The sequence below is a fragment of the Hippopotamus amphibius genome, chromosome 6, assembly GCF_030028045.1.
Source record: "Hippopotamus amphibius kiboko isolate mHipAmp2 chromosome 6, mHipAmp2.hap2, whole genome shotgun sequence".
Taxonomy (NCBI): domain Eukaryota; kingdom Metazoa; phylum Chordata; class Mammalia; order Artiodactyla; family Hippopotamidae; genus Hippopotamus; species Hippopotamus amphibius.
The window spans coordinates 64,596,639-64,615,284 of record NC_080191.1 but is presented as its reverse complement, the minus strand read 5'-3'; the positions used below and the strand labels follow the sequence as shown (position 1 = coordinate 64,615,284).

General features: G+C 33.5%; 1 protein-coding gene across 8 annotated transcripts in view; it reads right to left on the bottom strand.

Annotated features, from left to right (window-relative positions):
• Positions 1–1,584: 1,584 nt before the first annotated feature.
• SENP6 (SUMO specific peptidase 6) overlaps positions 1,585–18,646 on the bottom strand; it is a 104,254-nt gene continuing 87,192 nt past the window's right edge. For 7 of the 8 annotated variants that reach the window (XM_057737706.1, XM_057737707.1, XM_057737708.1 and 4 more), the window contains 8 exons: positions 16,866–16,988; positions 15,836–15,928; positions 12,167–12,597; positions 7,034–7,137; positions 5,382–5,470; positions 3,944–4,012; positions 3,692–3,842; positions 1,585–2,099 (listed from right to left, as the gene is read on the bottom strand). In XM_057737706.1, the coding sequence (XP_057593689.1) occupies positions 1,890–2,099; positions 3,692–3,842; positions 3,944–4,012; positions 5,382–5,470; positions 7,034–7,137; positions 12,167–12,597; positions 15,836–15,928; positions 16,866–16,988 (1,270 nt within the window). In that variant the 3' untranslated portion in view covers positions 1,585–1,889. Of the gene's footprint in view, positions 2,100–3,691; positions 3,843–3,943; positions 4,013–5,381; positions 5,471–7,033; positions 7,138–11,692; positions 11,773–12,166; positions 12,598–15,835; positions 15,929–16,865; positions 16,989–18,646 lie in introns of those variants that run through there. The other variant, XM_057737713.1, reaches the window with a different exon arrangement.

Sequence of the window (18,646 nt, the reverse complement as noted above, 5' to 3'; positions counted from 1 at the left end):
AATAGCTGGATATTCTGCCTCTAGAAAGTTGACAGACATATCTATATTTCTCATGTCAAAACGTGATTGACTGAATTGGCCCAAGGGACAGGTTATCTTTTTATCTTTTCAAAAATTAAGAGTGCAAAATGTAACCATTAGAAATTGAAACAACAACAAGCATTTTGGAATAGTTCTTTCAGTACCTTCAAATTCTGACAAAATACAGTACAGTAAAAAAATTAAATATGCCAACTTTGCTTACTGCTATCAGGATTCTTTTTTAAATTTCCATTTTTTGGTCCATATTCAGTAAATAATAAAATTAAACTCTTTTCATATCTGAGTTAAGAGCTTTAAGGTATTCTTTAAAAAGAAATAATGTAATCATAAATAAAAATGTTAAGACAGTAACAAATCCATAATCAATACCACTAATGGTGATGTTTCTTAAGCTTACATTTTAATGTTTCCCTTAATGAGTGTGTTTAAATATAAATATATATATATATTTTTTGGTTGTTGTTAACAACACCCCCAATCCACCCCAAACACACCCATGGACTTTATTAAATCCAAGAAAGTAGCCTAAAATGTTGGTTGCCATGCCAGAAATGGCCAGATTAAAAATAAAGTAATTGCTGATTAAAAGTGGTCTTCCTTTTATTCTCAACTATGTTTGTTATATGTGCTTTTAAAATTATTTAACAAAAAATGACTTTTAAAATATATAATTTTCAAGTCTCAAAGTTAACTTGAAAGAACTATGTAACATTTCATTTGAAAATAAGTGTTTCAGCAGATATATGCAAGACTCCTACATGAGTTGTAAATTTGTCATCAAAAACCATCACGTTTTAGTATTTTTAAAGGGGAATTCAAGATAGGAGATTTTTTCTGCATTATGCAACTGATTAAAGACAGTACTTTTACATGTAAAAATAATTTACACTAAAAAACTCAGGTGCAAAAAGTCTGATACTTTATCAAAATAACAAGAACAAAATGAGCAATGAAAAAATAGCAAAAGTCATTACAAAAAATAGTAAATTCCTATTTAAATTCCTGTGTTCACAGGTTAAAAATTGTTTATCAATTCACTATATCACAGATTGTAGATACTTTAAGCTATAATATAGAAAGGTAACATGGGATATTTGAAATTCAAGCTGTACTTACCAAAATAGTTTTAACCTGAGTCTTTGACATCTTCAGAAACATACTTGACAACAATGTATGATATAGTTATTATTTAGTGGTATAATTCAAAGTTATTTTCCTTTGACTTGCTCTAAATACTGCTTCTTCTTAAATATTTGAATAAAATTATAAATATTTATTACACTTTTGGGGCCAAGTTCTCTAAATACAAGGGAGTGTCTGAATTAAAAAGCTGTTATTTTTTCCTGCTATACAAGCATATGAAGATGTCTTTCTTGTTCAAAACGCCTTTGATTTAATCTTATTTTCACATTTCAAGTTATTTTAAAACAAATGCAAAGATCAAAAGATTATCATAGATACTTGAATATTCCCATGAAATATATCACACCCACTGAAGAATTATACAATTTCACTAAAGAATATCAAGTTAATCATTTCCTCCTATAAATATTTTCTTTTTATTTATTTTGTGTTTAGAAGTTGCAGTTTTAAGTACTATTAACAGAAAATACATAACAAAAGCTTCCTAACAAGTGAAAAAAATAATTATAAATGCTGGAAAAATTGGCCTCATTAACATATTTACAGACTTTTACTTAATACATACTCCATTGGAAATTATATGACATTTATACAAGCATTAACATTTCCAAATCACTGCGCAGTGAGCACTTCAGTTCTTTACTGTCTATACCCTTGAAAGTCACTCAGTTTCTGAAGGCAATACTGAGAAGCATCAGAAATGGTCAATCTGATATGCTATTGACATATTGCTCTGCTCCTTCGCCTAAAGACGTTTCTGTTGAATAAGTGTCCTTATGCTTCTTTTTCTCTTTGCTCTGATCTTCCTGCAGCTTCAGAATTATATTTCGGATTTCTTCTCTTTTTGTTCTCATTCTTGGGGGAGGAAACCAGTTTGCCAAATTCATAGGTAGTTCAAAATTGAGAATTGGATTCTGAAAATAAAAATATTAAATGCATATTAGAAAATTATAATAAACAATACTTTAGTTTCAATCACAAAAGTATTCCAGAGTAGAAATGAAAAAACCAATAATGTAATAAGTACTTACTCGTTATCTATTCTATACAGGCATTGTGCTGGGCACTGGAGATGTAAGACAGTTTCTGCCTACAGATCTTATAGTCTAGATCAGGGGTCAGCAAACTACAGCTAGTGGGCCAAATTCTGTCTTTTGCCTGTTTTCCTAAATAAAGCATTACTGGAACACGGCCACAGTAACTCATCTACATGCTTTCTGTGGATGCTTTCTTTCACGCCACAATAGCAGAACTGAGCGTAGAGACCGTATGGCCACAGAGCCTAAAATATTTACTACCTGGCCCCTTATGAAAAGGATTGCTAACCTCAGTCTAGATAGACAGATAACTCAACAATTAAAACAATGAATATGACAAGTATTAAGACAGGAGAAGCAGAGAGTCCTATGGGAATACATATCTAAGGGCTTAGGCAAATTCCAAGAAGTGATGTTTATGCTAAGACCTGAAGAATGGGTAGGAGTTAGCCAAATAAGGAATGATGGAAACAGCAGGGAAGAGTATTCCAGGTAAGGAAATATGTATCAATGCCTGGAGGCAAGAGAGAATAAGACACAGTATGCGAGGCTGAATGACATTCAGACTGGTATATAGAATGCTGGGGTGAAAGTGGCAGAAATGAGGCTAGAAGCTTGGACAGGAGTTTGATCATGCAGGCCACATGAATCTGGTCTTTAACTTAAGAGCAACAGGAAGCCATTATAAGATTTAAAGCAGAAAATTAACATGATTAGATTTGGGTTTGGGGAAAACAACTGTGATAAATACAAGGCAAGAGGCCTAGTCAGAGGTTGGTACAGCAGTCTGGAATAGTGATACTAGTGAACTGGACTTAGAAAGTGGTAGCAGGGGTAAAGAACTGAACACGTGTGACGTTAAGTGATAGATTCACACGTCTTATGGCACAATGGGTGGTGGGTGAAGAAGAGGAACAAGTCAAGATATCTGTAACAAATATCCAAGAGAGGTGTGCATGGTAATGTACCTCTGAAGTCAAAGGAAACGCATGTTATGAAGAAGGAATGAAAACAGTGTCAAATGGTGCTGGAAGGTCAGGAACAACATCAATATAGTGGTGCAGGTCAAGCCAGATTACACAGATTTGGGAAGCAAGTAGGATTTGCAGAAATGAAGACAATGAATATAAATACTTGTCCAGAAATACAACTGTGAAGGGGAGAAAAGAAGGAAAAAGACATAGCCCAGATCATGGGAGAGATGTCTTAGGCAGAAAGAGCCAGTGGAGAGGAAGAACTAATCAGTGATGAGGAATGAGGTCAACAAGCCTCGGATTCGATGGAGTATACAGTCTTTTCTATGCCTTAAAAATTCCCCAATTTAACAGTTTTTGCTGCCTGGAATAATTTTTGGAACAATAGTTTTCAATCTCTTCAAAATATCTGCTGATTGTATTTTTTATACTAACATAAGATCAAACACACCATTATATTATTTATTAAATCAGAGCCAACAAACAGAAACCCACCTCAAAAAAGCTTTCTACATACTGCAATACGTATACACCACAATCACTGAAGTTGTTTTGCTGGGGTACTTTTGGATTAGAGCCTTTCATAACATCTTTGGAAAAACTTCTTTTGCTTCCTTTTTTAACTTCCCATTCCACCTCTAAATACCTGCAATGATGTGTGTATAGTAAGAATATATACATACATGAAATATACACAGTTCCTCATTGCCACCAGAATACAAAGTACAGGTAGAGTTTTGAACTTACTCTCTTAGAATTTTTACAACATTTGACCGAGAAGGGCCTCTGAGTGAGTCCATCAATAGGATACAAGGTCTGCAGAGTAGAAATGACCAAATATAATGCTTAAAAGGCATAAAAAGATGTACATTAACAATAAAATTCAAAACTTCAAAATTTGCTTTGTATGTCTCAGTAAAATTTGGGGGGGGGGGAGGAGAATAAACCCTTTAGGCAAAAACACCCTAATAATACTTAACTATTTGTGGTTATATTAAATACTGAATTATGGAGTAATAATTTAACTATATCTAAGTTATGAATATATTTCACCAAAGTTCCATAGTTGGTTCCTAAGATTACTTCAAAATTTAGTAGAAAGTCAAAACAATTCTGAAAATTTGAACATCTCCATATTCCAAATTACCAAAAGTGAGACCATGCAAAAGTAAAAGAAAAATAACCCCATTTTTAACTAAAATCTATTTTAGATAATAAAACAGGTAATCTTCACATAAAAGAATTATTTTAGAATCCAGTGATTTTGGCAAGATTCCACTTTAGAACACAATATAAATAACACTAAACTTTGAAAACTTTGTTGTTAAACCCAAGTAAGTGAGGAAATCTAATGTAGTGCAAAAAGCCCTGAAATGATTTAAAGATCTAGGTTCTTCCTGGCTAATATTTTATGAGATTTGGAGAAAATCTTTTAACTGCTCTAGGTCTCTATATTTTCCTTTATAAATGAAGTTTGCTTTCCAAATGCTATTAATGGAGTTTCAGACAAGATTTCCTACAAAAAGTCAAAAGAGATGAAGTCTAGAAATAGGTACTACTACATCACCTAAGAAGTGTGCAGACCCTGGAGAGATCTCAGTCTATTTTGGTTCTCAGTACTTCTGAGAACCAAAATAGACTCACCCTCAATTTGGGGTTCCCATCTGGTTTTTTTGGCCGCACCTCAGCTTGTGGGATCTTAGTTCCCCGACCAGGGACTGAACCTGCATCCTCGGCTTGAAAGCGTGGAATCCTAACCACTGGACCACCAAGGAATTCCTGGGGTTCCCACCTGGAACACATCCCTTAGGACTGCCTTAAGTCACTTCCACAGCCTTCACACAGGAACCAGTGTAAACTCCAATTCCCATGTTACTGATGTGAATTTGTATGAAGAGTTCTTTGTCCTTTCCTGCTCCAAATCACTATATATCCAAAAGGAGTAGTAGTCTTCCATGCACACACACAGACATGGAATATGGGCAAATGGAGAACTGAAATGACTTCCATTCTCTCCAACTCAATCCCTGGACATTGGGCATGACCCAATTTTCCTCACTGACTCTGAAAGCCTTTGTGATTTTTGCTTAAGAAGTTAAAACAGTACAGTTAATGTTTTATTCTAAGAGGGTACATGAACAAAAAACTTATCATGTAGTTTGTAAGATACACAGTTAATGCTTACTGTTTACAGATAGTAGGCTTTAAATGCCACTGTCCTATTTCTGAATTGCAGTTGTCATCAGCAAGGAATCCATCATCACTGCTATCATCCTATAAAAGACAGCCTACTGTTAGTATTGAGAATGTACAATCTGAATAACTAATAACAAAACAGCACCATTGAGGATAAAAATCCTTGTAGCAAATATGTAAAAAATATTTTTCTATTTAGGTGATCAGACATTAGAAAACGTGGTATGTCAGTCGATTCCAGTAATGTAATGGCACAACACAGGCATCTTAATGAAAAGAAACCATCAATCAGAGGTCTATGAAAAATTGTTACATCTATTTACTCAACCTAAATTTTTAAAGACTAAATATATTTTATGGCTGATTCCTTTCCTGTCAAATGATATGGCTCTGATTTTAGGTATTTTTACAAAAATTTAGTTTGTTGGTTAAAACAACTATTTCACAATAGGACATGAATGACATATTTATTATTCTTTCACACAAAACTTTTTTTCATATCAGAAACATTTAAAGGGTTTTTGGAAACACTGTTTTACTTGATAGAACCATTTATCCACTTCACTTGAGAGAAGACAGCTTTATGATATTGTGTCTTATTCTTTAGATTATCCTGAATGTAAAACAAACAAGGCTTTTTTTGTCCTGTGAGAAAGCTTCTGGCAATCCTTTGAATGAAATAACAGTAGGAATACTAATAGTAGTAATACACAGTTAGATCAACTAGTTCACATAACTGCTATGACCAAAGGAGCATAAAAAGTGTTCATTACAAACCTTGAATGTAATCCAGATGTGTATCTGTATACATTAGAGAGAAAAACTGTATTTCATAGCCACACTGTAGACCAAGGGACATCACAAAAATAGTTTTTGTTCACAAGAGGATTAAGCAAAAAGGAAAAATGGTGCAGTACAAAGTTATCTTTACTACTAGATAAACTCAAAGTTGTCTTAACTAAGGAAAGGTCAGAGAGTTAAGGAAATGGTATAAGCTTTTCTCTCAATAGAAATCCTTGTTTAACTGAAGTCATAAAATATTTTCAAAAATATACTTTATTCTTGGTGTTAATAAAGTTTATTAGAGCAAATGAGACTCTAAGAAAATATTAGGAATGACCCATGTTTAATTTTAACTAAATATTATCTGCTCCTGCCGTGATAACATATACACTAAATTAGATGAAAGAAAAAGAATGACTAGAAAAGTGGAAAAAATATTAAAATTTTGCTATGCTCTTGCACCACATAATTGAAAATTTAAACATTTGCCTCCTGAATGCTAAGAAAGACCAAAGGTTAAGTATGGTCCATAAATGCTTTAAAAGAGGAAGAGAAAGGGGTGGTAGCTGGGTTGGGGTGGGAGAATTCATTTCACATAAAAACTTTCGAAGGTAGGTAATATCAGTTTAGTCCAAAATGGTAATAAACAAACAAACAAGAACCCCCAAACGAAGAATGAAACAACATTAATACATTTATCCTGGCAACTTCAGAACTGAAAACTGAATTAGTGTTTTGCGATGAGATCCAAATCCAGAAGGCATGAGTTACTGTTTGAAGGAACTGCCTATAAAAATCCAAAGAAAAACTTCTAATTATATAAAATACTAGAACTTTTTGCCAAGCATTAGGTTTCACCTGGTTATCTTGATCTTCTGAGAAGTCGATGAGTTCATCTTCAAGCATTTTACTACTTTCAGCTGATTCATCACTGTAGTTTAGTCTGATTTTGCTTAAGCCATCTGTATCAATAAGAAACATCACATAATTTTTAAAAAGAACACACATCACTTATAGTATATAATGTTAAAATTAATGCCAGTAATTAATTATATAGTAATTATGAATACAAAATCCATCTTAGCATGTAATATGACAAATATAAAATAAGCTACTTTTTAAAAAACCTGGGTTGACATGTCATTTACAGAGCTGTTTCTACTATTCATTCAACTTTAAAAACTAGGTATCAATTATATTATTAAATATTTATGTGTATTTCAATACATGTATATAAATAAAGGTTTTGTGCTAGGTATGCTAAATATCTTTAATAACAGAAGCTACAGTAGTTTGAAAATAACTCAATTGTTCAGTAACAGGAATGGTTAGCAAATGTAGAACATAAAATGAAATACTGTGTACATTTGAGAAATTAAAATTGTGAAAACATGGACAATTGTACAAGTTAAAAAAACATGATTAAAACAAAACAGGCTTGCTTTTGCACAAAATAATTTTTAAAAAATAAAAAAATGAAAATAATCACCATATCAGGACAGTAGTTATGAATGAGTTCCTCAACTCTGTATATTTTTCCTTCATGTTTGGTTATATTCATAGACTTTTTAATAAAATAAAATGACACAAGCCAATGTAGGTGCTGGTAGTATGAAAATAAATGACTAATAGAAATATTTGAAATGAATTCTTTTAAAAGTCTGTTTCAAGAATCTAAATCCTTAAAAATCAGTGATTTTGCTTAAAGAAACATAAGATTTACAGGAAAATAATAAAAACTGAGTCAGGAACTTTGATGCCAAATATACAAATATTGTTTATTACAGAGCATACCATTTCCAAGTTTTTAAAATCGTGACTTCAAGGTATTTTAGACAGGATTTAACTTATTTTGGTATAAGTTATTAAAAGGGCATTAAGAACACTAACATAAGCAAGATAAGATGGGAAGACAGCAAAATAAAAGTGTTCCTGAAGATCTATTTAACATATATGTCTAAATGTTGTGATCGAAAACATACTTTTTAAAATAATAAAGCACTATGCCTCCTTTTACTATGCAAAGAATAACCTCTTCAATTTATCTTTTTCAAAAATCTCTATTTTTATGCTTTTCTGAAGCTAAAACACCTATATTTAAATAAAATTTGTCCAAATCCTCAAGCAATTCAGAATTAGTCAATGCAATCAACTTATTTTTGCAGCAAAGTATTCCTATGTACACCTATTGCACAGAAACTGCCATACAAACATGAACCGACACAAATTAAATACACTCGTACTACAAAAAAGGGAGAAAAGTAATTTAATAGTGTAGGCAATTTCTCCAACTATTTCATTCAATAAACAAATGCCCTAGTATAAACTGAGAGGCAATAACTCAATCAGCTGTTCTCTCAATCAGTCCCGGTTCCTAGGCGTCTCACATAGTGAGATCATCTGAAGATGCTAAACAAAGTGTGATTCTAAAGTTTAAACATACACATCTTCATGTACCATACATACAAGACGACTATTTCAAATGGTGCCCAACTGAAAAAACAGCAAATCAAAACAGTGATAACACACATTATTATTTTCCTACAGTTGACCTTAAAAACCTAATCCCTGCGGCAAGATATAACTCCACTTACGTACTGCAGCATGTCAATTGACATCATAGTCAATACTTGTGACTGTATGTGTTCAATGGTTAAAATTAGGTTAAAACTCCTGTCATTTAAGCTTCATTTAAATCCTGTCAACTATACTCTCAGACCAAATAGAAATAGATCACTAAGATATTAATCATAAACACAAAAATTTTTACAAGCTCTTCTTATCCCAATTTTTGCTATGTTATCTAGGACAGACTGCTTAGCCATCCTCTCTGAGGCAGTAAAGGCTCCTCTAGAGAGCACTTTCATTCAATGTACTTTTGGGTGAGAGATGCCTTGGAAACAAATGATGAAAGATATGAGACCTCGTCCCTGAAAAACACAGACCCATTCTAGAGAACCATTTTTCAAACTGTGGGACACTATCATCATTGGATTAAGATAAGCATTAAAAAAAGAACAGAAAAACACCAGTGTATCACACACAATAAATGTAAATTAATTTCCTTTAAGGAAGATATAGTTGATATAGTTACACACATACTAAAAACAACAAATGCATGATTTTTAAAAGAAGAATAAACAGATATTAAAAGGGCAAACTGCATAAAACAGACGTTCTTTACTTTGGTCTCCATTAGGATTTATTGGGATATTTACTCAAATTTTACTAGTTACTTCTCAACTAGAACACTAACTTGTAGGAGAGAGCCACTAGGAATTTCTGGGGTTTGAGTATATGAAGGAAGCCCTAAGGCTTCATCCCATTGCTCTAAGTCATGCACTTTAATTCATTCTTTAACTTGAATTCACATGAAATTACTGTATCAAATTGCTGATCAAAAAGGAACTTGAAAAATGTTCTATGGAGATATAATTCACATAACATACAATTCACCCACTTAAAGCGTACAAGTGGTTTTTGGCATATTTACACACATCATGTGCAACCATCACCAGAGTCAACTTTAAAACATTTTCAAGATGTTTCAAATCTCAAAACAAACAAAAAAACCCCCTCTGTACCCTTCAGCTATCACTCCCTTCTCCCCATATTTCTGTCCCCCACCTCCAACTACCCTAAGCAGCCATTAATCCACTCTACAGATTTTCCTGTTTGGGAGATTTCACACAAAATGAATCACATATGCGGTCTTCTGTGACTACTTTAACTTAGCATGTTTTCAAGTTTCATCCATGTTATAGCATATATCACTACTTCATTTCTTTTTATGGCCTAATGATAGTCTACTGGATGGATATATCATGTTTTGATTACCTGTCACATGATAAACATCTGGATTGCTTCTACCCTTAGGCTATTATGAATAATCCTGCTATAAATGTTCATGCCCAAGTTTTTGTGTGGACATATGTTTTTATTTCTCTTGGGTATTTATCTGGGAGTAGAACTGCTGGATCTTATGATAGCTCTATGCTTAATTTTTTGAGGACTGTCAAACTGTCTCCCAAAGCAAGCTGCACCATTTTATTTTCCCACTAATAATATATGAAGGTTTCAATTTCCCTGCATCCTCACCAACACCTGTTAGTATCTGACTTTCTGATTCTAACCATGCTTTTGTGGTTATGAAGAGGCATCTCTTTGTGGTTTTGATTTACATTTCCCTCATGATTAATGATGTTCAGCATCTTCTCATGTACTCATTGGCAGGACTTTTATATAAATACACATATGCACTCTTTTTTAGATTCTTTTCCCAGATAGGCCATTACAGAGTATTGAGTAGAGTTCCCTGTGCTATAAAGTACATCCTTACTAGTTATCTATTTTATATATAGTAGTGTGTATGTGTCAATCCCAATCTTCCAGTTTAATCCCCACCCCCCCAACCCAGGACTTTGATTTAAAGGCAATGAGAAACAGTATTACACTGCCTTGAAGGCTTAATCTTCAGAGTGCCCATCTACACAATGCTTTCTGTTTAGCAAAATGGTAATTGATCTTTGATGTGGCTATTCACTGTTTCTTCTTTTTTTTCTTTTTTCTATTCAAGTATTAAAATACTAAAACTGAAAAAAATTACAGTCAGAACTTGGTGATTACCTACTTTGCCTATCTTCGTTCCATTTCCTGCCTGATGAAACAGACTGGAAAGTAAGCCTGAAAAGGAAGTACAATTGACCCTTGAACAACATAGGTTTGAACTGCACTGGTCCACTGACACATGGATTGTTTTTTTCCAATAAATACGTAATACAGTACTATAAAATTTGAGATTGGATAAATCCAAGGATGCGAATCTGTGGATGTGGAACTGTAGTATGACACGAATGGCTGACTGTAAAGTTAGAGGTGGATTTTCGACTGTCAGAGGGTTAGCAACTAAACTCTGTTCAAGGGTCAACTGTATTTATCCACTTGGCTTTTGATGCACTTTTTTGCTTTATCTGCTAAATTTCCCCCCTTCTGCCTTTTATCTTACACGCCCTGAAGGGCATAAAGACCAACATTCATAGGGCTAATGTCAGCTTTATGCAGCTGAGTATGTCAAACAAATAAAAGATATTTTTGTAAAAACGCAGCAACAGCTTTCTGACTTACTAAAATAATAACAGACTAGTAGAAGTACGAAGAGTATGTTCAGCATTCACAACTTTTGATACGTTCTGAGTTCACATAATTTCTTCTTCTATGCCTTACACTGAGTTTTTTCCTCCAAAGAAAATGTATTAGATCTATTTATTGCATATTATGGGCTTATGAAGTAGACTATTTTACTTTGGGGTTGAAGTGGAAATTATGCAGTCGACTTGATATAAAATTTAAGTACTGGAAGAGAAACCTTAGATTTCTGGAACAAGTGCTAGAAATATGCACCTGATTCAAGGAAAAAAACAATTTATTAGAATTGAAGGGAAATAAAAAAGCAGAGGTTGGACCAGTGCCCTTCCTCTCATTGAAAACCATGAAGGAGAGTGAGGAATAGGAACTAACCTTTAATTTGAATGTCAACAACTACTTGGAGGAGAAAGCTTTAGTTTCTGCCTCTTGCCTCTTGATCTCAATTTGCCCATCTGTAAATTGAGAAGATTGAACTAATTCGCCTTACAGATCTAAGACTGTGCAACTACTGTTTATGCTGAATAAGCAGATTTCCTACAAAATAAAAATAAGTCCAAGTTCCTATAAATGGAAAATGTAGAGGAGGAGGCTCACTATAAAGGGGGCACAAGGGAATTTTTGTGAGTAATAGAAAGGTTCTAAACTTGATTGTTGTAGTGATTACATGACTGCATACATTTATCAGAGCTCACTGAGCCATATTTATGAGTGAATGTTATTTTAAGTAAATTATACCTCAATAAACCTGACTTAAAAAAAAGTGCACCCTGATATCTTAATCCTATTTCTAAAAAATCCAACTTATTCTGAATTCTTTGATTTTTTTTAAAACATTCAGAAACATACCTGTATGGTGCATAGAACTTAAATATTCATTCTGTAGGCCATTCTCACTTTTAGTCCTATCAACAACTCTCTGGCATGCAGATTCTCCTTTATTCCATTCTTCATTTTCACTTGCAGTATGATTTATTTTTTTCAGACTACATTTCACACTGCTTACGTTTCTCCGATAACGAGGGTCACTTTCTTCCTGTTCATTATTTGAATCAATTACAGCTATGCAATGCTTTCTGTTTAGCATCTTCTTAATTACAGGCTTGGCAGCAGAGTTTTGTGAACAACTGTCCATTTCACTGGCTGAAGGAGAAGAAATACAACTGTCCTCTACAGTTGAACATTTTTGCGTGACTGTATTTTCATGGTAATGAGGATTAGGTTCATACTTTGGTTTTTCCAAACCAGGGAAACAAACAACAGCCAAAAACCAGTGTGCACTGTAAAAAACAAATGAAACTACTGAATATATTATTAGAAAAGTTTATTATATTTGGCAATAAATATTAAAATATTTTTCTAAAGCTTTTGTAAACAAATTTATTAAGAATGTCCAATTTTTTCAATTCTCAAATTAATCCACTTGTTTATGAGATCATTGATTCATTAACAGAATACAATGTCTATTCAAAAATAATATAATTTTTGTCAGAATTACGTAGCCTGCAAACACTTTTGCAAACAATCCTTTGAACATTTTCTTGCTTTGGAATGAAAAATTCATTGTCTTCCAGGCAATTTAACAAAATGTAAATTACATCACTGCAATTCATCATTCCCATTCACTTTTCTTCTGCCCTATTTATGCCAAGGACAAAAAACTATCTAGCCTCAAGATTAAAATGTCTTCCGAAGTCTAATTAGACTCTATAATTTTGAACATTTTCTAAATACTGTACATAATAGCTTTTCAAAAACGTTTTTGTGTGTATTTTTCTTATTAATAAGGTAGGAGCTTCTTAATATTGAAAATATTAAATAATTCTTGTCTCATGCTATACTGAAATAAAATACACTAAACTGAAAAAATATATCTAATCCAATCATCATCACAGAATTTTAAGCATTAGTAGGATTCCAGCTATCAAGTGGAAAGAGCTGAATTCAGGTATCATAGTTCCCAACAGTAGGATATAAGCCACGAGTAAAATGCTATACAGCTAAAAGCGGCCAATATTCATTAATCTAATTAATTTTATTAAGGGCTTACTGTTTGCTAGCCACTGTGTTATGTACTGGGATACAATGAACAGGCTATAGATGTCAGATAATTTATTAGCTGAGCACAATATCTGTCATATAGTAGGGTATTCCAGTGGATATTTGCTGCAAGAAAAATCAATGTTGACATAGATAAGTTATTCTATATTCTATTTCTGCAAAATATTAAACCCCCTCAAGGTAATACTAAGAAACAGCACTGTCTGTCTCTTCATCAGACATTGTAAGTGGAAAAGGTCATAGAGGCTGGTTTCATTCTCAGTATTGAAAAGGCCAGATGGAGGAATGCCTCTCTTCTCTTCTTAATTATTAATCCACAAGATCCTATGGACTTTGGCCAGGCTAGGAGAAGAACAGCACACCATCTTCCTCACTTCATCGACTCTAAGACACAGCTGATTGTAAGTCACATCTCAACTTCAGAAAGGTTATAATGTGAAAAAAAATGTGTTTTAAAAATTGATTAAATATGGTGTAATACAGTGATTCTCAACCTACAGCCAAAACCTAAGTTCTATGACAGTTTTAAAAACTTTTCAGCTATGACAATATGGATAAGCCATAGCTTTTCTGTTGCCTCACCTAAAAACTTAGAAAAAAATCTTCCTTCACCTAGCTGAAAAGAGAACAGTGAATCAGATACATCTAAGGTCACTTTCAACCTCTAAGAGCCAGAGTTTTGCTTTTATGATCCCTTTTAATAGCAGCTACCTTGACCTTAAGCCATCAATGGGAAAAGAAGCTAAAACAGGTAATTTCACTTATCTTAAGATGAATTAGATTCAAACATCAAATTTTTGCTTCTTGTCAATTACTAAAACAATTGTTAACAAATAGCTTATAAATTTTTAGCTTAAAGAAATTACTACCACCAGGAAAATTAAAACTAAAATAGATGACAAATACATAGCAGCCTATCTAATCTAATTAGCTTTATCTCCTAAAGAAAACGCTCTCATGATCTGGAACCTATTCTTCCACTTACAAACAGCACAGTTCTCTTGCAGAACACATTACTAATTCTGCATCTTTGTTCATCCTCTACCTTACACCAAGATGACTGAATGTAGCTTCCATCCACATCAGAGGCTGTGACTAAGAGGGATTATTACTAAATTGTCTGTACCTCAAATTATATTTTTATTTTAAATTTTTATAATTTCTGATAAATGGCTTCCTATGTATATCCTCCCTTTTACCTAGCGGGCAGCTCACTTGCTACTTTATATGACAAATTAATGTCAAGAAACCTTACTATGAGGAAAATGAAGAAATTAAAGATTAGTTTAAAATTTAGTTTTAAATTTTATTATGATAGTATGTTTGACTTTGAAGAAGTTGGGCTTTATAGCCATAACCAATGTTTTAACCTAGCCTACCTATCTTAGAGAGCACAGGTCTTATGATTAAAGCATGATTTTTAAATAAATAGAATTTTATCATACTATAGAGTGAATTTGTTTTTTATAGTGAGAAAAAAAAGAGCACGTTCAGAAGTTAGCTTGGCATAGACAGTCTTATTAGACATAAACGATCTTACAGAATACCAACCTCAGACAAGGTTACTCTGCAACCACAATAAAATGAGACAAAGCAAGGCCATTTCATAATTTGCCTTAGCAGAGACAAGTATAAGGTCACAATACAACCCCTCAAAACACCAGACATTCTTTTTCTGCTAAATGAGTGAATTCAACTTCTTTATCCAAACAAACCACTGCTTCCTTAGACCTTCCCCCAAACCACCAAACCAAAGCCCCAATTTTTTTTTACTGCCTCTTTCAAACACATTTTTACTGAGAAGATCCATGGTTGCCCATGGTGTATGTTCTCCCTTGATACAAGTACTAAACCCAAGCTGTCCAATTACAGGGGTATTCCTGGGGTCTTTGGCTGGAGGGCATAGGAAAATTAAAAAATGAAATACAGAAACTCTCAAGTATAATAATACTATCCTATACATCTATGCCTCTCTAGACACTGGGGAAGAATAACACAAAATGTTTACCCACCTCCATTTACACAGAAAATAGCTTTAGTAGTAAATGTGGTTTTCAATGAGCAAACGACACAAATCCAGCCACCTTTCCTTCTTTTTTGGTTAATAGCCAAAGTATGTTTTAAACTAAAGATTCAAATTCTCCTATGTGACCGTTCTGTACAAGGCAGCCTTTTCTATAGGATGTTTGCTAGACCACATGCACCACTTTTAAAAGATGACGTTGTTCTACACTGATGAGTAAGATGAAAGTAAAAAGATCTCTTTTCTAGTGTTTGTAAAATTCAGTATCATAAATGAGTCACTGGAAAAGTGCAATAATTTCCATAAAATAAGGAATATAAGTATCAACATAGACAACAAATTTCAGAAAGTTTAAAAATGGATGAATTATTCACCTCAAAAACACATTTGCTAAGTACTGCCATCACATTTACATAAAGGAAATTCTTACTCACGCTTCATTAAGGGGTACAAAAATAAAATCTTTCTCAAAAATATCTACATGTCGGGTCCATGTTTTTACTCTTCCATGTCGCTTCTGCTGTATTCTGTAAGACAACAGAGAAACTATCAAGCTTCTGAAACGTTTCTAGTGTTTCAGCCTATATGCAGCAATTTTTATATTACAAAGATTAGGTTGCTAATAGATCAAAGTTGTATAAGATGATTTAACAAGTTTTGAGAAGAAAGCAGAACACCTGAGATGCAGCTGGGAAGATGTGAAACTCCCCATCCCTGAATCTGAAAGAGATTATTTAATTCTTACTCACTACTTACTAGGGTAGATCAGAGCTACTATTTTTATTGTTACAGAACTGGTTTTAGCAACAATATTGAGAAGTGTATCAGACCATGGCCTATAAGAACTGAGGAGAAGAGAGCAGGAAAAGTGAGCACTATCTTACAGTAGGTGAAACAGGACAGACTATCAGCACTGGTCAAAACCAATCACTACCATCAACTCTTAAGGTGCAAAATTAGGAATCATTGAAATAGTAGAAAATATTATTTACAGTATACATAGCAGCCATCAATTCAAGACATTTAACAGCACTTATGACAAAAAATGTACCAACTCTTTGTGTGTATCTTATGACTAATTACCAGCAAGTAATGCAATCACTATATGGAGAGGCATTATAAATAACTCAGGCCTCATATGTAGAACAGTGTTTCCTTAACTTGTCTGAGAAGAATTATCCAAAGAACTCATTAGAATTACAGATTCACAGGTTCCTCTGTTAGATACTATGGATGGAACATCTAGGGTAAAACAGAGCAATTGGTACTTAATAAGTATTCAAGTAATCTTTCTTTTTTAAACTATCAGATATATTTGGGAAATACTGATCTATATATTAGAACTAAAACTTTTATGAATTCCAGGCATTATTGTATTGCTTCAATACAAATATGTGATTTTTTCTAAGTTAAACTGAAGTAACTTACTATATCTGTTAAATATTTTCAAAAAGCTTGACTTACGATAGATTAGTTGTTTCATGAAGATTTCTCCTCTCTCTTTGATTAAGGCGTTTATAGAAAAAAGAACTGAATATATGAATTCGGTCAGCTTCTTCTTTCTTCAATTTTTCAAGCACCAAATATCTATTTTATAAAAAGTAATTCCAAACAGAATGAATTTAAGTTTATACTAAAAACAGTCACAGAGTGATCAATTACCTATTTAGCCACAATCAATCTCTATCTCTTTAAACTGAAAGAAGTTATAAACAGTTGCATATTCTAGACAATGATTACTATCCGATTATTCGTAAGTAATAAAAAGTGATGCTTGAGAGTAAAACTAGGATTTGAAAGATATAATCTTCTAAAACAAGGGTACATTTATGAACATTCATAGAAACATTACTTATCATAGCCCCAAAATAGGAATGATAGAAATGATCACCAACCAATGAATGGAAACTGTGATATATCCATACAATGGAATACTATAGAAATGAAGTTCTGATACATGCTGTAACATAGAAAAACCTTGAAAATGTTATGCTAATTGAAAGAAGCTAGTCACAAAAGACCACATCTTGTATGAGTCCATGTATATGAAATGTTCAGAATTTGCAAATTCACAGAGATAGTGAGGAGGTTGGTGGTTGCCTAGAGCTGGGGTGGGGTGGGAGGGAAATAGGGATTCACTGCTAATGGGTACTGAGGTTCTGCGGGGGATGAAAATGTTCCAATACTGATTATGGAGATGGTTGCACAACTGTCTGAATACACTAAAACCACTGCATTATACACTTTAAATGGGTGAATGTATGTATGGCATGTGCACTGTATCTCAATAAAGCTATCTTTATGTACTGTTTATTTTAAACAGTTAATAAACCAAGATGACAGCAATAAACTACTTTTTATAAAAATAGAAAGAACCTGTACAGTGGTGAGGTTATAACAATGAGTATTTATTTATTTTTATTTCTTTTTTATTTTTGGCTGTGTGGGGTCTTTGTTGCTGTGCACAGGCTTTCTCTAGTTGTGGTGAGCAGGCGCTACTCTTCTTGCAGTGCACAGGCTTCTCAGTGCGGTGGCTTCTCTTCTTGCAGACCATAGGCTCTAGGAGCACGGGCTTCAGTAGTTGTGGCGCAACGGCTTAGTTGCTCTGCGGCATGTAGGATCTGCCCTAACCAGGGATCGAACCCGTGTCCCCTGCATTGGCAGGCGGATTCTTAACCACTGCACCACCAGGGAAGTCCCAACAATGACTCTTTAAAGTGATCTTACATCAATTCTAATTTTTCCTTGCCTTAGTTGTTTTTTTTCTATAGGTCTGTATCAAAACAAGTAGCAATGGTCCTTTATATTACAAAGAGAAATTATGATATATTAAATTTCTTTGTTTATGTTCTAAACTCCCTCAAAGGAGCTATGCAAATTCAAGCTTATGACCATATTCATCTTATTAAAATAAGGATAGTATGAAAAGCCTTGTAAAATCTTACACAGAAACAGCAAGTACTTAGAGGACACATCTTTGAGACCTGTTACTTTTACCATAATACTCAACAAAAATTCGAAAGCTTGAGTTCTGATGAAAAGGATATAACTTACAGATTTCTTGCTTTAGGGCAACTCAGTCTGCCCCCACAAAAGATATAAGACAGTGAATTGGCTCATGACACAGTTTAAATCAATCGCGGAATTCTATATTCAAAACAGAGCATGTAGTGAACTAGACTTGAATTATACCATAATGGGTGAACCATACTGCTTTTACCTTTACAAACTACAATGGCTACTTT